Source organism: Neovison vison, chromosome 2 (genome assembly GCF_020171115.1).
Source record: "Neovison vison isolate M4711 chromosome 2, ASM_NN_V1, whole genome shotgun sequence".
Classification (NCBI taxonomy): Eukaryota; Metazoa; Chordata; class Mammalia; order Carnivora; family Mustelidae; genus Neogale; species Neogale vison.
This window is the reverse complement of record NC_058092.1, coordinates 43,084,250-43,108,557: the sequence shown is the minus strand read 5'-3', so window position 1 is coordinate 43,108,557 and position 24,308 is coordinate 43,084,250. Positions and strand designations below refer to the sequence as shown.

At 41.9% G+C, this 24,308-nt stretch overlaps 2 protein-coding genes across 8 annotated transcripts in view; both read left to right on the top strand.

The window, feature by feature from the left end:
* Nucleotides 1-10,230, top strand: part of LRP8 (LDL receptor related protein 8) — a 78,356-nt gene extending 68,126 nt beyond the window's left edge. For 4 of the 6 annotated variants that reach the window (XM_044238272.1, XM_044238271.1, XM_044238268.1 and 1 more), the window contains 3 exons: nt 1,961-2,133; nt 3,146-3,322; nt 5,615-10,230. In XM_044238272.1, coding sequence (XP_044094207.1) covers nt 1,961-2,133; nt 3,146-3,322; nt 5,615-5,653 — 389 coding nt within the window. In that variant the 3' untranslated portion in view covers nt 5,654-10,230. The remainder of the gene's footprint in view (nt 1-1,960; nt 2,134-3,145; nt 3,323-5,614) is intronic. The other 2 variants (XM_044238273.1, XM_044238270.1) reach the window with 1 other exon arrangement.
* Nucleotides 10,231-13,872: 3,642 nt separating this feature from the next.
* On the top strand, nt 13,873-23,448 carry MAGOH (mago homolog, exon junction complex subunit). 2 transcript variants are annotated; one of them, XM_044238265.1, is made up of 5 exons: nt 13,873-14,032; nt 15,718-15,776; nt 16,990-17,100; nt 21,517-21,599; nt 23,206-23,448. In XM_044238265.1, the coding sequence occupies exons 1-5, from the start codon at nt 13,945-13,947 to the stop codon at nt 23,303-23,305; spliced, it is 441 nt and encodes a 146-aa protein (XP_044094200.1). In that variant the 5' UTR covers nt 13,873-13,944; the 3' UTR covers nt 23,306-23,448. The 2 variants fall into 2 exon arrangements, with proteins under 2 accessions (XP_044094200.1, XP_044094201.1); XM_044238266.1 differs by lacking the exon at nt 13,873-14,032 and adding an exon at nt 14,274-14,382.
* Nucleotides 23,449-24,308: the final 860 nt, after the last annotated feature.

Sequence of the window (24,308 nt, the reverse complement as noted above, 5' to 3'; positions counted from 1 at the left end):
ACTTGATTTTTAAATGTTTGTGATTTTTTGCTACACACAAATTTGAAAATTTTAAGTATCTGATCTTTTCCTCTTTCGTGTTAGGATTTCTGGGTTTCGTGTTTTCCTTAGGAAGGTCTGTCTCAATGTAAATTGTTAAAATATCTTCACATATATTTTTCTACTAAACATTATTTTATATTTAGAGAGAAAACCATTTGGAATTTATTTAGATTATGCAGTGAGAGATTTAATTATTTTTTTTCTACAGGCCTTTTTCTTTTTCCCAAGACCATTATTGAATAATCCATCCCTCTGACTTGAATTGTTGTCTTTATTATAAACTACATGCCTATCCATACTTTGATCTTCTTCTGGGCTGTTCATTGTCCTTCATCAGTTACCTGTCCGTTCCTTTATATGGCAAGAACAACTTCACACTAGATTTTAATACCTAGTAGGGCATTCTTGTTCTTGCAATATTAGATTTTTTTTCAACTTCTCTTCTAGATAAACTTTAAAATCATCTTAATTCTTTAAAAATCATGATGGAATCTTTTAAAAAGAAGATTTCTCTTTCTTTTTATTTTATTTATTTATTTATTTATTTTGGTAGACAGGGATCACAAGTAGGCAGAGAGGCAGGCAGAGAGAGAGGAAGGGAAGCAGGCTCACTGCTGAGCAGAGAGCCCAGTGCGGGACTCAATCCCAGGACCCTGAGATCATGACCTGAGCCAAAGGCAGAGGCTTTAACCCACTGAGCCACCCAGGTGCCCCAAATCATGATGGAATCTTTTTTTTTTTTTTTTTCCATGATGGAATCTTATGCTTTGGATACATAAGTTGATGTGGAGAGAAGTCACATTTTTACAATACTGAAGCTTCCATCCAGGAACATGACACATCTCCCAGTTTTTTTGAGTCTTCTTTTATATCCTTCTGTAAAATTGTATAGATCAAATAGGACTTGAGCATTTCTTGTTAGGTTATTCGAGGTATTTTGTAGTTTTCCATTGGGCTGTATGAATGTTCCATTTTCTAATTGGTTATTGCTCATTGATAAGAAAGCTATTGATTTTTGTACATTAATTCTTGATGAACTGAAGTTATTTCGAATAGTTTTTCATCTGCTTTTTTCAGATTTTTCTGAACATACAGAACTGATGATATTAACACTTTGGTTTCTCGCACTCCCCTGTGTGTCTTCTTCCATTCCTGCTCTGGTCTCACAGCAGAGCTAGGTCTCTGGAACCATAAAATGGTGGAGACGGTTGTCCTGGCCTTGTCCCCATCTTTAATGAGTATTGATGATCACAGTCTTACCAAAGTAAAACACTCCCTCTCAAGCAGCCTGGATATCTGTCAGTAGCCTTCACTTGAAAGCTCACAGTGACCACCTACTATCTCATGAAGCCTCTGGCCCCATTTTTGCCCGACTGTGTTAGAGAACTTCCTTCTTTATTCATTAATACATTCATTGGTTGCCCCGTAGAGCCAGGGTCTCCCTCCTGTGTCCCCTTCCAGAGATGTGCCTCTCCTTGCAGAGCCCCTGCTTTGGAAAGAAACACCCCACCCCACCATCCATCCTCCATTTGGGGTAAGAACGGTTTTCTCAGAGAATTAAAAGGTGGCAGCAGCGTTAGGACAAAGTTGTGGTGAGGAAATTCAGTCATTCACTCCATACATGTTACTGAGCTGGACAGAGAGGTGAAGAAACAGTCGGTGCCCACAAAGAGCTCAGTCTAGTTGGGGCTACACACATATAAAGGACAGGACCGCAGGCTGGGAACACATAGGAGGGAGCAACTGACTAGGCCAAGGAAGAGATAGGAGAAGGGCTTCCAAGCAGCAGAAAAAGGACACACAGAACCACCTGAGGAACAAGGGGCAGGAAAGTTGGAGAGGGGGCGTGAAATGCACTGACATCTGAACAATGGACGGAGCCTCCTGGAAGTTCAGCATGTTGTGTCCCTTTCTCCAGCGGTAATAGCCCTGCTGTGCATGAGTGGCTACCTGATCTGGAGAAACTGGAAGCGGAAGAACACCAAAAGCATGAATTTTGACAACCCAGTGTACAGGAAAACAACGGAAGAGGAGGACGAAGATGAGCTCCACATAGGGAGAACTGCTCAGATTGGCCATGTCTATCCTGCAGTAAGTATCCCTTGTTTGGAGAATTCCTTCTTTCCTTTCTCCTTTCCTTCCTTCCACCTTTCCTTCCTTTCCTCCTCCCTCCCTCCCTCCCTCCCTTCCTTTCTCCCTCCCTTTCTTCCTTCCTCTTTTCCTTCCTCCTTCCCTCCTTCCAACATTTATCAAGTGTGCCAGGCATTATTCTAGGCCCTGGGGACAAAGACACTCTGGGGCAGGTGGTTGGGGTGGAAATGGATCAGGACACCCCCCCCACTCCCCCCCCCCCCCCCCCCCGCTGCAGCTAGAGGCTATTCCTAGAGTAAAGAAGCCAATGTCTTTGTTTCTGCTGAGTAAGTTTTCAGAACCTTCGGCCTGGAAGGGTAACTGTGGCCATGCAGTTCACATGCATTCATCACACACGAGCCAAGCACAGTCCCAGATACGCTGTGTTCACAAGTAGGGAAGGAAGGTTCCCGCTTCTGAGGAGCTGGTGGGGGGGAGAGTCACTTACTGTTGTACAGCTGTGCGCGGAGTGCCTTGGTGGAGCTCAGGAGTCTCTTCCAGGAAGCTTTCCCCAGTTTCTCTGTTCTTCCACAGCCTCTCTCCGTCCCAGCACCTGTCACACTGTAGTCAACTTGTCTTTTTGCTCATTGGTCTCCCCACTAGACTATGAACTCCTTGAGGGCGGGCTCGTTCGATTCATAGGTTTCCCTGGGGCCTAGGTCTGCCTAGCTGGCTCCTGGTGATATTAGTGGAACAGACGCTGTGGGACCATCCATGGAGCTGTGAATTCTATTTGGGAAGCCAGGCAGGGAATGTCTCACAGAGGCTGTGATAGATGAACTGTATCCTTGAAAGGTTCATAGCAGTTTTTTGGCAAGAGAAGGAGGGAAATGGCATTCCAGAAAGAAGCACGTGCCAAGGCTGAGGGGCACAATAGGGACTGGCCTGTTGGGGGAGCAGATGTCATCATTCTATAGCAGAGTCAGGGGGCTGAGTGTGACCTCATAGGTCATCCAGTCCATCCCCCTGTCAGGCAATCAGCAGCTTTGATCACCCACTGTGGGCAGAGCCCTGTCTTGGGGAGACCAGAGAACTGGAAGACCCAGCCCCTGCCCTCAAGGAGCTTTTTGTCTTGCCGGGGGAACCAAGGTCACAGCTGCACCAACTCCCGAAGAACCCTCTTTCCGAGCTGCCTGTCGTCAAGTGCAAGGTAGGGCAGTGCCACTTTGAGTCTGAGGGGCTGGTGAGTGAGGGCATGAGCCTAGGCAGGTGCAGCCAATCCTAGACGGCATTCTGGTCCTGGAAGGCTGCCGATTGTAAGCTGGGTGTTGGGGCAAAGAGGAAAGATGAGCTTGGTGTAGACCGAGGAAATGGCGCGTGGAAGAAATGATTGAGTATGGGGCAGAGCAGACTGCCTTGCCGCTGAAGCACTATTCACGAAGGGGAAGCAGGGGACATGAAGTGGAGCAGGTGAGGAGGGCTGGCAGAGGGCCTTGAGACTTAACCTCGGCCAATCGCGGAAGAAGAGGCTTGATCAAGTTTTACAGCCTGGTGGGGGGGGGTGCCCAGTGGAAGAAGGGTGGAGCTCAGCTTACAGAGGTGGCTCCCAGTTTCACTGCCCCATAGCCATGTGGTCTTAGTCACTTCTCTCTGCTCACTTCTATGGGTAAAATAAGAATGATAACCCCCATTCTATCCACCTCCTGAATTCATAGCGTTCAGGTGGGACAGCATAGGTGAGAGAGCTTTTGTGAGTTAGAAAGCACTCTACACGTGTCAGGCGGTGTTGTGTCCCAAGGGGCCAATAACCCCTCTGGAGGAGCTATTCCTGAGGCATCTAGGCCCAAGGAGTAAGCTCCTGTCAGCTGCAGGGAAATAGAGCAGGAGAGGGAGGAAATCAACATTTAGTGAGAACCTCCTGTGTGTCAGACACGACTCAGTGTTTTATGTACATTTCCTTGTATAGTCTTTACAGTAACTTGATAGAGTTGAGATGATTAACCCCATTTTACAGATGAGGAAACTGAGACTAGAGAATTTGAATAACTTGCCTAGGGTCACAACAAAGAAGTAGCAGAACCAGGACAAAAAGTCCAGTCTGTATGCACACAAAAAGTCTGTGCTCTTTCCACTTACATCATGGGGTAAATAGCCTGGGAGTTCTGAGAATCAGATTCCTTGACAGCCTGTTGTCCCCCCTTGTCCTTTTCTCAGATCACTCCACCGTCCCTGCCTTTGGTGTAGAGATTGGTCTTGGAGAGAGTGGGAGGGCACCTGGACAAAAGAAGAGGGACTCAAGTGTCTTTGCTAGTAGAGCAAGGCCATGGACTTCACCCAAACCACAGATAACCCAAAGATGATTTGAAAGGCAGTGGGATCACTTGATAATGTCTGTAGACTGTCCATGGATGGGAAGTGATAGTCTGGTTCTATTGTATTATGCTGGTCAGGCTGATCTAGAATACTGTGGCCCCCCCCTACAGGGATGATCTCATTTGGTTTCTCAGCAACTCTCTGTGGTAGGTCCTATTCTTACTCCCATGTGACAGATGGTAAAACCAAGGCTCAGAGAGGTAAAGTGGTTACCCCAGTTCACTTAGCTAGGAGAAAGATATTGAAACATGGATCTGCCCAAATGAGTGTACTCAGGAAATGGAAGAGTGGGAAAACAGGATTACGACAGACCCAGTTGGGGAAAGCTAGAGAGGTAGCCTGGAGGAGAAAACACTCAGAAGGCAAGGAAGGGAACTGAGACACTGTCTGCAGATTCAAGGGTGGTCTGTATAGAACTCTCAGAGTCTAAGAGAACCGGGGAACATTGGAATAGTTAGAGAAAGAGATTTCTTGTCAGTAGAGGAAAGAGGTTAAGTCCACTGTCTGCTCTTCCAGTGGAATAAACCAGCTCAGGGCTTAATGGACTCAGCCCACTAACAGTCAACCATTTGTGACAGGGGAATTCTAGCATCTAATGACTAGAAAGTAGGGTTGAGAAAAAGAGGGATTGAATTTAATTGACCTGTACCACCTTCCAATTCTGTATGATCAGTTACGAGGGGTGCAGCAGATTGCCTGCCTACTGGTGACTCAAAAGCTAGAGACAAGTAGCTAATGGCCTGGGATTAAACACTGGCCAGAGCTAACCCACTGATGTTGAACAAACTTAAAATCCTATAAGGAAGGACTGAGAAAGTTGAGACCTCTGCAGCACTCCTTTACCATGAAGCAGAAAAGAATGATGGAGAAAGCGACAGCTGTAGATTCACCCAGGTCTGGGTTCAATTGTTAGTTCACCCACTTGCTATGTGATCCAGGACAAATGTTAAAGCTCATTGAGTCTCCGTTTCCTCATCTGTAAAATAAATATGACAAACCTGTCTCCCGGGGTAGTGTGAAGATTATGTGGGCTAATGCCTGTCAAGTAGCAGAATGTCTGCTGTCTTGTGGGGACTCAGTAAACAGCTCCTGTGGGTCTAATGGTGATGTCTTTGCTCTGTCTCCCCAGCGAGTGGCATTAAGCCTTGAAGATGATGGACTGCCCTGAGGATGGGACCACTCCCTTCGTGCCTCATGGAATTCAGTCCCATCCACTACACTTTCTGGATGGTGTATGCCTGCATGAAGGGGTTTCTGTATATGGGTCTGTGTGAATGAGTGAGTGTGTGTGTGTGCGCGCGAGTGTGATTTCTTTTTAATTTATGTTGCGGAAAGGTAACCACAAAGTTATGATGAACTGCAAACATCCAAAGGATGTGAGAGTTTTTATATGTATAATGTTTTATACACTTTTTAACCGGTTGCACTGCCCATGGGGACTTCATGGAATGGCTACTGCCGAGTGACTGACACGATGTACATAACCAAATGGGGCTGATGGTACAGTAGCTTACTCATCATTTTAAAACTATATTTACAGAGGGTGTTTGGTTTGGGGGGGCTTTTTTAGGTTTTGGAGTTTGGGGTTGATTTTTTTTCAAGTATATAAAATGATGCTTTGTGGCTTCCATCAACATAAGTGAAAAAAAGAAGAAAACACTTCAACTCCCTCCCCCCCTTAGATTATTTATTAACATATTTCAGAAATAAGATTAGTTCTATAAATAATTTAGAGACATGAGAGTATTTATTTTTGGTATGACTGGCCCACCATGCAGACTCCGCGTGCATTGATATTCCTATGTGTATGTGTGTGAGAGAGACAGATCTGTAGAAAAAGGCGTGCCTGGGGCTGTTCGAATCCATACAGAGAAATACATGGGAAAACAGTCCACGGAGGGGCATCTGTAGTTTTCAGAGAAGTCTCTGGAAATTTGGCTCAAAAAAATGGATGCCGTGGTTTGGTAAACACGTGGTGGAAGAGGCAGGTCTTCCCCACCTCTGGCAACTCCTGGGACCCCAGTCAGTCAGGCAAAGCCTTTCAGTTCACCCATGGCTGCCATGACTCCCACTTGGGCTTTCTCTTCTGTGGCTGAGGCCAGTGCACAGACATCTCACGGTTCCAGTTTTCGTGAGCTCAGGCGAGAACATGCCCGAACCTTGGCTACTGCTTATTTTAAAGTTCGACATTTCAAGTAACTTCCTTTTCCTTCAGGATGCTTGGGTTGAATTCATTATGTTTCCTGTGAAGCAGGTAGAGTGCCATCCTTACTTGTAGAGAGCTAAGTGGAGGCATTTCTAGAACAGTCCAAGTTTCCTGTAGAGACTGGCTCAGGCACTGAACCTCTGAGACACGCAGTGGGTGAGGATAAGGACAGTGGAGTGGGTTCTGTTACATCTCTGTTTCTCCCTTTCCCTTATTCTCTGCCATTTCCTATAAGTGGGGCAAACAACACAGGCTTGCTACCATCATGTGTTCCAATAGAGGAAAGTAGCTTTAGGCTGAAGTCAGAAAAAGTGGCCAAACTTGAAGTCCCACGAGAGGGAAATGGCATACACAACGTTATAGCCTATTGGATATATATGTTCACACAGGGATTTGGTTTACTACTTTGTAAATAAAAAACTCTGGGTATATGTATAGATTTTTTTTTCATTATGGACACTTTTCGTTGTTTTTCCTGGGTGTTGGGAGAGGTGGGAGAAGTGCTTTTTTCTCTTTGTGGGATCTACCATTGAAAACATGGTCCCAGAAGGATCTCTGGCCCCGCCAGCTCTCTCATCCAAGATCTGATCTTTTCTTAACTCTGCTGTTCTGCCACTTCCCTCCCACCAGACAGCCAGGGACAAGACATGTGAACAAACTGAACAAATTCTGACACCCCTCCCCGCAGCAGCCCCCAACTCAGTGAAGCTTGGATATCTCACCAGCTTGATACCCTTCGCATTCCCAGGCAGGTATTCAGGAGTTCTAATACCCTGCTCCTAGAACCTTTCTCCACGTCACTCGTGAGCTCCTCACTTCTGAGAAAAACAACTGTGTTCTGGAGCCTCGGCCCTATGCTCTGCGTAAACAAGCAATTTCCTCACGATATGCATGTGTTGTCCTGAAACACTCATTGAGAGGCAACTGACCTAGAGACCAATACCAAATAGAATTTTAAGAACAGGTGGCCAACTCCTATGGAGCTTATTCACTTACTACTATTCTTTCAAGAATGGAAAGTAAAATTATTTTTGACTGAATAAAAATGACAAAAAAAAAAAAAGTCATTGAGATTTACAGAAAACAGGCAACTTTTTCTATGGCCTGCCTCCAAAGAAATAGAATTTCCTGGGGAAATGAGAACAGTGACTAATGTGTAGTTTCTAAACTTTGAATCAGATCTTGGCCTTCCCAGAAAAAACAAACAAACAAACAAAGCAAAACAAACACAAACAAAATGGAGTCAGGATGGTTCAGCCTGAGATCTCAAAATGATGATGAAACACAGCTTTCTCAGAGACGTCCATGTTTCCTGAATATGCTACAAGCGCGGTTTGGAAGAGGTGGCTCTGGGAGCGGCTACAGAAGACAAATTGGAGAGTCCTCACGTGTCCGATGGTAGGCCGTAGGATGAAATCTGAGGAGGTCAGGTCCATCCTCCCTCTCTAGTCTTGGGGGCTCCTGAACCTCATTTTGAGGTGTAATTGCATTTCTGTTGCCTTTTGCCCCTGTGCTATTATGTATCCACAGCCAATAACAGATCATAGAGTCATTGGACTATAGAGCTGGAAGGAAATCTAGACATAAGGCCTGGAGGGTAGAAGATTTATCAGAAATTTATTTTCCCCTCTGTTTCAGAGAAACTGGTCCCAGACCTTTTTCTCCCTTTCCTTCTCCAAGAGACTACTTTGGGCTGCCTGAGTGTTGTACCAAACCTGCTACCTATCTAATGGCCTATCTTTCTAGTGGAATTATGAAGACACTGGTAGAAATAGCCTGCCAGAAACCGAAAACTAAAATTTTATTTATATACTCTTGATGGCATGATTATTTATAAAATAGGTTGAGGAAACGTCTAACCTCAAGATGAGATCGGAATTAAATTTATGGCAATAAGTACTATGATCCTTCTAATTTTCTCTGTGGCTGCGGTATATCCATTCATTGAAACCATTTGCCAGGTACCAGCTAAGTGCCGGGCACTCCACTCAAGTGTTTACTGTCCTTACAGAGTTCACAGTAACAGTAGAGGAAGACCCGCGGAAACAAAAAAGGAACAGATTCTTTTCAGAGTACTATTAAGGCACAAAGGAGAGAGAGGTCATTTCTATGTATGGAGATGAGGAATGGGGTCAAGAAAGGCATTGTGGAAGTGACCTTATGCTAAGTCTTAAAAACTTAAGTCGGGGTGTCCGGGCTGCTCCAGGCCGTGGAGGACACAGAGGCATGAAACAGCATGGGGACTGTAGGGAACTGCATGTAATTCATTGTAACGAGCAAAAGGCTCAAGGGGACTTAGCAAGAAATGAGGCTGAATGGAAAGACAGGTTCAATGTAAGCACTTTATAGAATACTTTTGTTTAATTTCTGATTCCATTATGCAAACATTTCTTAGTCATTTATTGCATGCGAGGCACGGAGTGCATCGTGGAGGGTTCATCAGGATGCATCGCCAGCACTTTGCAGACACGACAGTCTTAGCCTCCAGCTTTCCAGTGGCCAAAGGGAAGTAGTGACTGCGTTTCATATGTTTGAGTTTATCTTTTTTTGAATATAAGGGTAATGGAATTTTCACAGAAGCACTCTGTGTTGTCAAGAGCCTCTGAGATTTTTCTCAACATTGAGAAAATGAAATTTTGGAGATGGGTAGTCTGCAGAGGGAACCCCAAGCACTGTCTAGTCAGGTGCTGGTAGGAGTCGGGAGAGAGCACAGGAATGTGAGCCTCACTCCTCTTCCTAACTCCAGCTGGACTCACTGTTTCACAGAATATAAATGAGTTAGCAATTAAACATTCAGAGTAAATAACTTCCTTTCCCATCAATGCATGAAGATAGAGTATCGGAGTCTTCTCACACTGTATTTTTAGGGTATTGGGGATTTTCAGGATACAGAGAACTTAGAGGTGGAAGAATTATAGCTTCAAATTTTCAGTTAATATAAGAAATCAGGAAGCTCTGTTCATTCAGGCTATGCACCATGTGCATAGTCAAGAATCAGCAGAAACCCTCTGCATTTGCAAACACTTTGTGCTATAAAAAGTAATTTTAAAAAAGCCACCTGTATATGTATATATATATTTAAAAACATGGAGGTTTTGATACTTTTTTACAAAAACTACAAGAGAAAACATACCTGTACAAACCATGTGTTTTAAAATAGCATTTGTTCTAAACAGCTCTTGTTCATTGGGGTGTGAAGTACTGGTTTGCAGACTCCATCACCTTGTACCCAAATGAATTTTCCTCGTTTGTCTTCTCCCCACACCCTCAAATGACCATATTTGATGTATCAGGCATGTTAGAATGTTGGGTCACACTAACAGTTTCTGCCCTCTTTGTCTTGTCATTCCGAGTTTCATTAGCTTGTGTACTCCGTGCCCTTTGCAGTCTGGTTTCTGTTCCAGAAGGAGAGGGTGGTGTGCTGCATCTCACTAGCTGTACTGGCATCATCTTGGTGAACAAAAAACCAAATGTGAACATTTGTAAAATCAGTGCACTGTTTCTAGAGAGAGATTAAATTCATTTTTTAAAATCTGAAAGTGTTGTTCCATTGTGATGCTTTAATGAGGGGTGGGGGTGTGGTGAGCTATCATTGATTGAGTCCCTAATGTGTATCCAGTAATTATTTTAGCCTTCAACTGTCCTATGGGATAAATATTATCAATATCAATATTATTGGGGCGCCTGGGTGGCTCAGTGGGTTAAAGCCTCTGCCTTCAGCTCAGGTCATGATCCCAGGGTCCTGGGATCGAGCCCCATATCGGGCTCTCTGCTCGGCAGGGAGCCAGCTTCCTCCTCTCTCTCTGCCTGCCTCTCTGCCTACTTGTATGTAATCTCTGCCTGTCAAATAAATAAATAAAATCTTTAAAAAAAAATCAATATTATTGTCCCCGTTACGTAGATGAGGAAGTGGGTGAAGGAACTACCCAGAGTCCCACGGTTACATTTAGTATCCCCAAAGTGCCTGTAACACATGCTACGTGTGGCATTCTCTGCCTAGATTGTCCTTCTCTGGCTCTTCATCTGGCTGATTCCGGCTTGTCCCGGATACTCCACTAGGACTCTTACTCCACAAATCTCTGTTCTATTAGACCTAACTCCCAGGGTTAGGTAGTTTCTGCTTCCACAGCAAATTTTGCCTATTTGCATACCAATACTTCTGCCCCTCCCCCCATCCCTGCTTCCAGGCTGCTGAGGTTGTTTTTACCAAGGACCTCCTTGATTATAAATCTTATAAATATTTTCAGTCTTTTATCTCCCTTGACCTGGAAACAGTTGGCACTGTTGGCACTCCTTGGAAGGAGTTTTGGCTCATGACGCCATATTCCTGGTTTTTTCCTACTTCTCTGGCCGTATCATAATCTTCACCTATCCCTTACATTATAGTGTCTTGTCTCAAATCCATCCACATTTATCATCTCCATCACTACTACCCAAGTACAGGTTACCATTATTTTGGACGATCGTCATCGTAGATTAGCAACTACATATCTGAACTTCATACTTCTCAATCTTTCCATTTTCCAATCTGTTCTACAGTATTGCAGCCAGAGTGATTTTGTCTAGAATGCAACAGGTCATGTCACTACCATCCTTTCTACTTTCCTGCTTAAAGCTCTTCATCTGTTTCTCTTGCATTAAAATCCAATACCATTCTGTTTTAGCCCACACTCCTTAATATGGCTTGTAAGCCATTTGGCTTCTGCCCCTTCTCCAACCTCATTACTATATGCAAAACCTCATTCTGTATTCTAACCACGCGGTTCTGGACCCTCTGTTTGGACCATTTCCATCAGGAAGACTTCCCTTAGGCCCCTGGATTGGATTATGAACCATCCCCTGTGCTTCTATAGTATTTTGTGTTTCCCCTATTTGCAACCTTTATCTTTACATTATAATTGCTTGTATGCTCCCTAATGGCCTCCTCTGCAAGTTCTATAAAGGTCTGTATTGCTTACCAACATGTTCCCAGCATATCGCACAGTAAATGCACAGTAAATCATGCTGAATTCAGACAAATCAAATACACAGACCATGTTCTTTAAACTATACCATGTAATCTCACGCCCCCAAACCTGGATCACTTTACAGCCTGACGAATCCAGTGTCCTTTACACTTACTCAAAACTTTTGTTATTTGCCACATCTGCAGATGCTCAGATTCAGCAGTTACCATATAATTTTTATAATTTCATTCTTGGAAAATAACCTCACAGCATTTGCCTGATGAATCTATATACTTAATTGCAATTACCACCTTGATTGTTGTGAGGATTCAAAGAACAGCATTTGTAAATGGATTCACATTTATTAGGTGCTTAATACCTAGTGGTTCCCTTCTCTTTTTTATACAGTTCCCTTATTACCACCCATACCAGTGCATTTTTTTTAAAGATTTATTCATTTATTAGAGAGAGAGGGAGGGAGAGAGAGAGAATCCCAAGCCGACTCACCTCTGAGCAGAGAGCCCGATTCAGGGCTTGATCCCAGGACCTCAAGATGATGACCAGAGCCCAAATCAAGAGTTTGATGCTCAACTGACTGAGTCACTTAGGCCTCCCCCAGTATTCTTCTTCTTCTTTTTTTTTTAAATAAAATGCCTTATGGCTTAATAGCAATTTACAGTTTGCAAAGTATTTTCACAATTTCCAAGATATTGCTTCCTATCCTTACAACAGCCCTTCCAGATGTATGACATTATTTTTATCATTTTAAAGATAAACTTGAGGTCCAAAAAGTTAATCAGTTCATCTTCAGTCACAGTGAATCAAATTGCACAAGGATTACTTTAACACAAGCTTCCAGTGATTTTTTTCCCCCCGTCACACCTACTCTACACTGTGCTACCAATTATTTTTGGGAGGGGGAGAAGAGGAGCAATGGTAAGAATGGGAGTGAGAATCAAGAGACCACTGACCTCTATACAGAACAGTATACAGTTTGAGTAGCCAGGCCCCAAAAATGATGCCATCTCAGCCCTGTCTCTAGAACTTTCATTCCCCGCTCTGGCTGGAACTTCAATAAGCTAAAGCAGTCTTCTAATAATTAGAATTTTGATTGTCCTTTGCCTACTCAAGGAGGAAAAATTTTCCACAGCCAGAAAGACTTCATAGAGGTCAACCACTTTGGCCTGAAAAGACAAGGGCCTCTTGGGCATCAGTCCTCAACTGCAGCTCATCTGGGTGCTTTGCAAAAACATACCAACGCCTAGGTTCACTGCAAGAGAACTTGCTTAATTGGTTTGGGGTATGGCCCAAGCATCAGTTTTGGTTTTGTTTGTTTGTTTGTTTGTTTGTTTTGGTTTGGTTTTGGTTTTTATAAATTTATGTGAAAGAGAGAGAGAGCACAAGTGGGGGGAGTGGAAGGCAGAGGGAGAAGAGAAGCAGACTCCCCCCTGAGCAGGGAGCCAGACGAGGGGCTCAATCCCAGAACCCTGGGATCACTACGCAGCAGAAGACAGATGCTGAACCAACTGAGCTACCCAGGGTCCCTCAAGCATCAGTATTTTTAAGATGTTCCCAAACAATTCCATTGTGCAGCCCAGGACTCTGAATCACTGCTTGGTAAGCAGTGCATAGAAAATGAGAATGGGAAATTAATTATTCCGTTTAACTTCTACTCACAGCACCTACTCTAGAGACCAGTGAAGTAGAAAGGGAAAGGCAGAAATAAAAAGTAAAAGAGATAAAATGGGAGATAAGTTAGTTCCAGGGAAATGACAATCTCCAAAGGTTTCCCTGAACTAGTCCATAAACAGCAAAGTTCAGTTGCAGCCAATTTTTGACAGAGCGTGCGCTGAGTTCCTAGGAATCAGGTCACTTAACTTATTATTTTTTTTCTGTGAGGTCGGCTCATTTAACCCCATTTTATTATTGAGACCTAGGTCCGGAGGCGGTTATCAGCTTTGTCCGACTCCAAGTCGGGTGTATTTAAATGGCTGTCGAGCCAGAAAACCCGCCGCTCCAAGCTTGGTGTAAACTCCGACTCCGAGCTTCCGCCCTATTCCCGCCTCGGGCTGAGGAGGCGGGGCTGCACTGATCCCGCCTTCGGGTGAAAGGAGCCTAGTTTCCGCCGGGTAATGGGCCAAAGTTGCCCCCACTTCCGGGAGCGGGGAGACCTGGGCAGCTTCGCCGTGGCGGACGGCCTTGCCTTAACGTCACTTCCGCGCGCCCAGGGAGACGTCAGTGGTGGGCGCGAACAGCGACGGTGTGGCTTGCTGGTAAAGTTTCGTCTCGGTTCCCTCCTTATGAACCATGGAGAGTGACTTTTATCTGCGTTACTACGTGGGTCACAAGGGCAAATTCGGCCACGAGTTCCTGGAGTTTGAGTTCCGACCCGACGGTAAGAGCGGCCCCTGGCACCCGGGGAGCAAGGACTGGGCCTGAGGTCGGGCGAATTGGGAGGCCGGGATTCCGGAATGTGCGAGGAGCTGGAAGAGGAAGGGGCTGATGAATGCGCCGCGGATCAGAAAGAATCACTCCTGTGACCGCTCCACTGGTTCTGTCCATGTGCAGGGACTTCTGTTTGATGACTTTTTTTTTATTAGAATGCTTCACGCAGGAAACATTGCCTACCTACCTCGTACCAGGCTGTTTTTCACAATCTGGGATACAGGAGTGAACGACAGACAAGCTTCCTCTCATGGAACGTATATTCTGGTGCTGGGAGAGATATAAACAAAAAAATTCCAGGTAGTTACGAGCGGTCAGAACATAAAACAAAATGATGGAATAATTGTTGGTGGGCTGCTTTTAAGCAGAGTGACCACTGGTGCGCTCTCTTGAAAACGTAGTGTTTGAACTGAACCCTGACTGACAAGAAGGAACCAGGCTTGTGAAGCTGAGGAAGAAGAGCATTCTGGACAGAGAGAGTAAGAAGGGTTAAGGCTGTAGGGCATGAATGAGCTAGTAGGCATGTTTCGGGTGGCCAGTATGGCTGAGGAAGTAGTGAGCTCTGAGGAGAATTGTAGGAGACAATGTCAGATCAGTAAGCAGGGGGACACCATGTAGGTCTTTATAGGCCATGACAAAGAGTTTGGATATTATTCTAAATGGAGCAGGAAGCAAATGGAAAGTTTTAAAGAGAGAAAGATGTGACCTCTTCCTGAAAAAGTATTCTAATCATTGGGTGCAGAATGGGCAAGGGTGGAGAGAGGGTTGCTTATTAAGAGACTGTTATAGTTGTCAAGACAAAAAGGAAGTTGGTTCGAACTAGGGGGGCAGTCAAAACAGATGGAAGGATTTAGGATACTATTGGAGGCAGAACCAATATGACTTTGCTGTTTGATAAGATCTGGGGGAAGGGCCACCGTGGTGAAGGAAAAGGAATCAAAGATGACAGAAAACTCATTAAATGGGAGCACAAAACTCATTAAATGGGACCACAAATGGTGACAAGATAGTGTGTTTACATGTGTGCCTTCTATTCTGAGGTTAAAAACTCATCTATTTCCTTTTATCTTTTCCTTCATACCCAGCATATACCTAGATTAGCCTTTTGGATGCACCTACACACAAAGGGCCTTGTATACCAAATATGCTTAATAATAAAATCACAACTTTTCCATCACAGAAATAGTTCAGAGTGTTGCATGGTCACATGAATAGTATGTAAACAGCATTTTACAGTTTTCAAACTCCTTTCACAATTCATTTGAACCTCAGGAGGCCGTGTATGCTAGTAAGTTACCATCACTCTCCCTGTTTTCAGCTGAGGACATTAACCTGCAGAGATATGATTTGCCAGAGTCACAAAAGAGTCTATTGTGTTCTTTAATCATACCTGAGCTGCCTTTTGCAGGATTCTAATTCAGCATCAGCAGTATTTCCGGCTATGAGGCTATTTAATAGTGAAGAACTGAAAAGACTGCTCTTTTTGGAACACCAGAGCACAGATAGTAAATCTGGTAGACACTGAAGGGAAAGCTGGGATACATTTTAAGCAACAGCTGATAGTCTTGGTGAGCTAATGACACTTTCTTCATATGTTTTTAATATACACTGAATTTGGTTTTTTGTTTCTTATAGGGAAATTGAGATATGCCAACAACAGCAATTACAAAAATGATGTCATGATCAGAAAAGAGGTAATGAGCCTTTTGAGAGCCTTTCTTTTACTACAGTTTAGCCTTTTGTCTTGTTTTTGTTCTTTCTGGGAGTAGTATTGAAAAAGAATAGAGAAGTATTGACATATCTGTAGATACCTTCTAAAATTTTTCTCATATCTTTCAGTTTATATTTTCTTTCACAGTGCTGAATCACTTACACGTAATCATTTAAAGTCTTGCAAACTTGGTTTAAACCCTGAATCTGCTACTTACTATGTGCCCTTGGACAAATTCCCTGTTCTTTGTCTGCAGAAACAAATAATAAAACCTATCTCCCACTGTCCAGTCCTGTCATAGAATTAAATACATTATACTCAAAGTGTTTGGTATATTCCCTGGTGCATAGCTTTCACTAGAGCTCTTTAATTTGCATTTGAACAGGGTAAGGGAGCGTGGGAAAGCAGTTCACATCATTGAATGCATGTTAGATGCCAGGCATGGCACTTGGTATTTTATACACATACGATTTTATGTAACCCTGAGTGTAAGCCTGTTTGATGGGTGGTATTATATACCCTTTACAGTGAGCTCCCAGATATTAATTATGAGGCTATTCAAGGTCACCTCTCCCTGGCTAGCAAGAGATAGAGTGGGAGTTCAAAGCTGTGCCTGCCTCTGTCAAGTCCCTGTGCTCCATTTTGTATAACTTCTGCCACACTGTTGGGGCTTCATTAAGGCTTCTCTTTCCTTTCAACCACTTTGTCGCATTTGAAAATGCCTTGTCAATATATTTTCAGACTATTATGTTTAACTAGCATTCGGTTTTATGTTTACCCACACATGTCAGCCTCCTTATATTTTCTTTAATGGGAACTAATATGCAAAAGGTATTTTAAAAGACATGTCTCTGCTCTTCATAAGCATGTCATGTAGTTAGGAATAACCAGGGTTTCTCACAGATCTTTTGTTCTGGGTTCAAGTATGAGTTGGGTCTGTAAGCAAGGAAAAGGTCCAAGTGAACAGCATGTCCCAAGAAGTAGAAATAGGTAGATGAGGTCTGAGGTGTAGTCACTGGGCACTTCTGGCCTTGCCCTCTTCACGCCTGAATGCCATCACCCCTTACAGAGGTGCTAGAAACTAGTTTTTAGGAAGGGGCTTTTTTTTTTTTTTTTTTTTAAATCTTGTATCACTATCTGAGTCAGAACACTTGCTTAGGGGTACAGCTTAATTCCATTTTTAAATTTGCTTTCAGGCTTATGTACATAAAAGTGTAATGGAGGAACTGAAGAGAATAATTGATGATAGTGAAATTACCAAAGAGGATGATGCCTTGTGGCCTCCCCCTGACCGAGTGGGCCGGCAGGTGAGTGTTTTAGCAACTGTCCTATAGTGCAGAAATCTTACAACTAAGATGAGTTTTACTGCCCTGCATACAACTGAACTCGTGGGCTGAGGGGGACCTACACAAAGCAGATTACAGCACCTTTATCTAAGGAAGCAGTAATCCCACAGAGAGGAACAGAGAGCCAGTGGTGCTTCTGACCACCTAGATCCTAGCCCTGGATTTCCTCATGTGCCTCTCCCCTCAGCCCTGCTCAGAGGTTTTGCTGCCCACCTCACTTACTGAGTAACTGCTGTGGACAAAGTATTGTGAATATACAAAGAGAAATAGAACATGGTTATTTTGGCAATCTAAGAGAAGGAAAATCATGCAAGTGGCTAGGTATATGGGTTTAAATTCATGGCTTATATATTTATTCTGAACACCATTATTTTAATTAAAATAAAAACCACTGTCATATTTGACTGTGTTAACAGGGAAGCTGTTTCTTTCCACCTCAACTGCTACCTTCCTAATCTAGACTTGTAATTGATATCCTTTTTTCTTCTGTACAGCCTGTTTTTCCATCCTGAAATCAGACTAATCTTTTTAAAATGTCGATGTAGTCCACTGATTTTAAGTTCTCCATTGCCTTCCCACTACATTTAAAATAAAATCCAGGATGACTGGGTGGCTTAGTCGGTTAGCATCTGCCTTTGGCTCTGGTCATGATCCAGGGTCCTGCATCAGGCTTCTTGCTCAGCGGGGAGCCTATTCTCCCTCTGCCTGCTGTTCCATGTGCTTGTGCACTCTCTCTCTCTGTCAAATAAATTTTTAAAAATCTTAAAAAATAAAATAAAATCCGAACTCCCACTTTATTTTCTACCATTTTCATAATCTTTTACTGTGTTCAGACCTCACTGACCTTATTTCTCTTCTTCAGACATACTTAGGTTGTTGTTCTTAGTTTAGGACATTTACATTTGCTGCATCCTGCCTGGAGTGTTCTATCTAACATTGTCTTTATTATTGCAGGTTTTAAACGTCACTTCCTCCGTGATGTCTTGCCAATCCATTCAATCTAAATTGCCCCTCCCCTTTTTTTTAATGTTTTATTTTCTTTGTGTCATCTCTTATTGTCTGAAATTGTCTTGTTTGTTTTTCTTTATATATCCCTTTTCCTCCACTACTACAACACATTTGCATATACCCTGCAAGCTCCTTCAATACAAGGGTTTTACCTGTTTTTTTCAGTGCTATATCTCTAGTGACTAAAATAGTACCTGTGTATAGTAAAAGCTCAATAATAATTAACATTTATTAAATTGATATAAAAACCCATATAAGTTAATTCCTAATTCATCTCAAAGGGGTGGGTCAATTTTTTTTTTTTTTTACTCTAAATCCAACTTAGTTAACATATAGTGTTTTATTAGTTTCAGGAGTAATATTTAGTAATTCATCAGTTGCATGTAACACCCACTGCTCATTAGATCAAGTGCCCTCCTTAATGCCATCACCCAGTTATCCTGTCTTTCCACCCGCCTCCCTTCTAGCAACCCTGGAGGAGTTCCTTATAGTTCCTTATAGTTAAGAGTCTGTTATGATTGATTTCCCCCTCTGTTTTTATCTTCTTTTATTTTTCTTTCCCTCCCCAAATGTTCATCTGTTTTGTTTCTTGAACTGCACATATGAGTGAAATCATATGGTCTTTGTCTTTCTCTGACTTATTTTGCTTAGCATAATTCTTAGCTCCATCTACATCCCTGCAAATGGCAAGATTTCATTCTTTTTATGGCTGAGTATTATTCCTTTATATATATGTGTGTGTGTGTGTGAGTATATGTATGTATATAATGTGTGTGTATATATATGTGGGGTGTACATATATATACATATACATACACACACACACACACACCACATTTTCTTTATCCATTCATCTGTCAATGGACATCTGGACTCTTCTGATAGTTTGGCTATTGTGGACATTGCTGCTGTAAACATTGGGGTGCATGTGCCCCTTTGAATCACTATTTTTCTATCCTTTGGATGAATACCTAGTCTAACTCTTGAGGAAGAGTGAAAAGAAAATCCCATCCTCCGTACTTTCTAAAGTTAACTTTTTCTTTATGTCCACAGGATCTCAGTAAAATCATATTTATGTATTTTGCCTTACTGTTAATTTTCAGCTCTATTAGCTCATACGACAAACCCAGTAGCCCAGTGAAGAGAACAGGGCGTACTTCTCTATACTAGCAACAGCCTACTGGATGAGGTTACCACAACAGAATCCCATTCATCATAGCAACAAAAGCTTATAAAGAACTTGGGAGTAAATTTAATAAGATGTCTGAAACTTAAAAAGGCTTTATAAAAGAACTAAAAATCTGTATCATTTTTATGGATGGAATGACTCAATTATATCCATTTTATTAAAATAATTGATAAATTCATTGCAATTCAAATCAAAATCACAACAAGATTTTTCCTGAAGCCTAAGAGAGCATTAAATTCATGAAAGATCAGAGGGATAAGAGTAACCAAGATAATTCTGAAGATTTCTTGAAAAGGTACAGTCATCTGTACTGTGGTGTTGCTTCAGAATTGACCAGTGAACAGTGGAACAGAGTAGAGAGCCCAGGAAAAAAAACATGAATATATGGCAACTCAAAGTAGGGTATGACAGAGGTGAACTTTCAAATTAATAGAAAAATGATGGATTGTTTAAAAAATTATATCAGTTGGCAGTATGTTTATAGAATATTTTTAAGTTAGACCATTTGTAGAAATAAAACAAGATTTTAAAACATAAAAGAAAATGTAGACTATCTTTTATTATTTTGGGTAGAGAAAGAATATTTTAAATTCCTCAAGGGAAAAATTGATAAATTTGACTTTTAAAGTTAAAGCTTATGATAAAGTTGAAAGATAAGCCACAGACTGAAGAAAGATATTTGCAAAACCTATCTGGCAAAGGGTTTATATCTAGAATATACCAAGAACTACAAATTAATAAAATAACCTGGAAAAAATTAAAAGACAACCCGGTGGCAGAATGTGTAAGGGTTCTGCATGGCAATTTACAGAACTAGGAAAACAAATAGCCAATAAATATCTACATTTTGAAAAGTGAACATTAGGAAAATAATGATATACCATTTCAGACCCATTAGAATAGCAAAAAGTAGGGGTAGGGGGCATCAAGTTTCAAAAAGGATATGAGAAAGAAAAAGGGGATCTTACATACTAGTGGAATAACATCAGTACAACTATTTTAGGAAATAATTTGGTAGTAACTGGCAAAATTGAAAAAACCTTATACCTTCCTTCTAGGAACACCCCTAGAGACATTATCACATGCATACAAGGAGATGCATAGAAGAATATTCTCACCACATTGTTTATAGTACAATAAATTGGGAACTTAAGTCTGCTTCAATAAGGATATAAATGGAATATTCTAAAGAATTTAAAACTAATGAACTAGATCACATACAAAAACAGTGTTGAATGAAAAAAGCAAAAGGATGCATAGAGTATGACCATTTATGTAAAAATCTTAAAACATACTACCAAATCTAAAAACATGAGTGGAGAGAATACACCTGAACTTCCAGGATGCGGGAGGGAGAATGGAATTGGAGGTGGACCTAACTCTGTATGTGTAATATTTTATTTATTTAAAAAATCTGACAAACTATTAACGTTTTCACACCTGGGTGTTAAGAACATTGATTTCATAGTTTTCTATATTTTCTGTTAGAATTCTTTTCATAATTGAAAACTATAAATCAAAAAGAAATAGGAAAAAAATGAAGAAAAAAGAAGTGGGACTCACTAAATTGTAAATTCTACAAGGACACAGACCTTTGATTTTGCTGATCTGTCCCAAGCACCAAGAACAATAGCTGGTACACAGTGAGCACCCCCATAGAAATTTTTTTAAAGATTTATGCTACTTGCATCACTCTTTAGAAACGGAGGCACAACAGTGACTAGCTGGCAGTGACAAAGCTGGGATCAAACCCAAGGTCTAGACTGCTCCTTGTCCCATGTTGCCCAGAAAGGTTAGATTCTTGGTATTTATAAAACACAAACACAAAATGTATACATGTTACTCCACTTTCTTTTTTTTGTTGTTGTTTTCTTTTTTTTTTTTTTTACTCCACTTTCTTAACAATGAAAACTCCTATATAAAACTTATAAATCCTTCCAAATCCCAGAAGTGGTATAGTCTCACAAACACATCTTCCTCTAATAAAAATATGAGCTACTCAAGGACTAAATCAATATTTAATTTCTCTTTTTGTTTCTAGAGCCAGTATAAGTTAGTGGGTAGAGTGAACTGGTCTTGTTTATATTGTAGAGTTGGTGTGATTTGACAGGTGGTATATCTTCTGTGTGGTTGATGGAAAATCCAACTTGGCTTGACTTAGTTTTTTTAAATGTTTCTAGGAGCTTGAAATTGTCATTGGAGATGAACACATATCTTTCACAACATCAAAAATTGGTTCTCTTATTGATGTCAATCAATCCAAGTAAGTATGTATGACCCTTATAGCCAGATGTGTCTGTTTTGAAACAGACCAATAGGAAACCCTTAACCAAATTGGGACCATAATGGTAAGCTCTGGTATAAATACAAGACAGAAGGGGTCAGGGGTGCCTGGGTAACTCAGTACTCAGTGCAGAGTCTGCTTAAGAATCTCCCAGGAGAAGGGAGTTGGGGGAAATTGGAGGGGGAGATGAACCGTGAGAGTCTGTGGACTCTGAAAAACAATCTGAGGGTTTTGGAGGGGCGGGGGGGTGGGAGGTTGGGTGAGCCTGGTGGTGGGTATTAAGGAAGGCACAGATTGCATGGAACACTGGGTGTGGTGCATAAACAATGAATTCTGAAACACTGAAAAGAAATTTAAAAAATAAATGGTCTCTCTTACTTGTTCTCTCTAAAAGGAATAAATCTTAAAAAAAAAACAAAAATAAGAAGGGGCCAACTTTGTTGTCATCATTAGAGAGAAACTTTAGATTATTATCCAGGGCTTTGTTAGATTATTCTCCAGGGCTTTGTCCTGTTGCTTTTGATCTTTTATTTAGGCACTGTTACACACAGTTTCTCAGTGACACACATGCAGAGTAGTGTCATAGGAGTAGCCAAAATAAGAACCTGGCCAGAACAGAAAATGAAATATGCCAGAACAGGTGCCTGAGATAAACTGTAGAATCATTGGATCTGTCTGAACAGCTTTTCAGGGTTGGCCATTCACACTAGCACATCTTATACTCTGACAGTGGTGAAACTTGAAATTATTTAGAATACAAACTTAAGGGCCACCTGGGTGGCTCAGTGGGTTGGGCCTCTGTCTTCGGCTCAGGTCATGATCTCGGTCCTGGGATTGAGCCCCAAAGCTGGCTCTCTGCCCGGGGGGGAGCCTGCTTCCCCCGCTCTGTCTGCCTGCCTCTCTGCCTAAGATCTTGTGATCTTGTGCTTGTGATCTCTGTCAGTCAAATAAATAAAATCTTTTTTTTTTTTTAAGATTTTATTTATTTATTTGACAGACAGGGATCGCAAGTAGGCAGAGAGGCTGGCAGAGAGAGAGGAAGGGAAGCAGGCTCCCAGCCAAGCAGAGAGCCTAATGCAGGGCTCAGTCCCAGGATGCTGGGATCACGACCTGAGCCGAAGGCAGAGGCCCCAACTCCCTGAGCCACCCAGGCACCCCAAATAAAATCTTAAAAAAAAAAACGGAATACAAACTTAAAAATTCATGTTGTGAGTAGGGAAAATTATAAAGTTGAGACATGAGTCTTTATGCTACAAAGAGTCCTTAGAATTTGGTAACTCTGGGGGCGCCTGGATGGCTCAGGCGGATGGCTGTGGTCTGACTCTTGGTCTCAGCTGAGGTCTTGAGTTAAACCTTAACTGACTGAGCCATCCAGCCTTCCCTGTGGCTTTTAGTACATGCTGGGTGTAACTGTCTTCCCTGTTTAATATATAGCACATAGCCTTTTCCTTTTTTATGGGCCCTTGGTGATTTTTAAAGTTTTAATTCTGTAAATACCTTTATGTAAATTAATCTGAGTTAATGTTTTTGTATTTTTGCCACTTTTTTCCAGCTCTTTAAACATGTTTTTCCTTTTGCATTATAGGGATCCAGAAGGCTTACGAGTATTTTATTATCTTGTCCAGGACCTGAAGTGTTTGGTCTTCAGTCTTATTGGATTACACTTCAAGATTAAGCCAATCTAGATTGAAAACTGGTGTGGACACAAGGGGGGTTGGGAGTACCTGTTTTTAATTACCATTATCAGGAAGTCTTTGTGTATATCAGGGCAATATTTTTTTTTATAAACCATAAATGACTGTCTTTAATAAATATATAGCAAAATGCATTTTTTTGTTATTTTATAAAGACCTAAACATGTGAACTCTCCTCAATATTTTTTAAAACACTAACATCCAATGTGAAGTATCACCAAAAATCTATTAATCACTGTAGCTATAACCACCAGTTTACAGGAATAAGAAAATAGAAAAGTTAGAAAATACAATAGATTGGGGCGCCTGGGTGGCTCAGTGGGTTAAGCCGCTGCCTTCGGCTCAGGTCATGATCTCAGAGTCCTGGGATCGAGTCCCGCATCGGGCTCTCTGCTCAGCAGGGAGCCTGCTTCCCCCTCTCTCTCTCTCTGCCTGCCTCTCTGCCTACTTGTGATTTCTCTCTGTCAAATAAATAAATAAAATCTTTAAAAAAAAAAAAAAATCCAGGGCAGAGGATCTGACTTCTTCAACAAACAAATTGCAAACATAAATAGAGGTGGTGTGGGAACTGGTAGATTAAAGGAGATTTAAGGGGCACAGGGTGGCTCAGTGGGTTAATAAAGCCTCTGACTTCGGCTCAGATCGTGATCCCAGGGTGCTGGGATCAAGCCCTGCATAACAGCGGGGAGCCTGCTTCCCCCCTCTCTCTGTTTCTGCCTGCCTCTCTGCCCACTTGTGATCTTTTTCTGTCAAATAAATAAAATATTAAAAAAAATTTTTAAGGAGATTTAAGAAACACAATCAGTGTACTGTTTGGACCCTATTTGGATCATGATTCAAAAAACAAAATTGACATCATTACAGAAATCTGAGCACTGGGTATTTTATATTAATGAATTGCTAAATCTTTAGGTGTTAAGTGTTTTTCCCTCTCCACCTTTATTGAGAGAGAATTGTATATGTATATCCCTCTCCACCATTATTGAGAGAGAAT

Coding starts and splice junctions, on each gene's coding strand:
- MAGOH (XM_044238265.1), top strand. CDS start 13,945: ATGGAGAGTGACTTTTATCTGCGTTACTACGTGGGTCACAAGGGCAAA. Junction 14,033..15,717: donor GTTTGAGTTCCGACCCGACG/GTAAGAGCGGCC, acceptor TGTTTCTTATAG/GGAAATTGAGATATGCCAAC. Junction 21,600..23,205: donor ATTGATGTCAATCAATCCAA/GTAAGTATGTAT, acceptor TTTGCATTATAG/GGATCCAGAAGGCTTACGAG.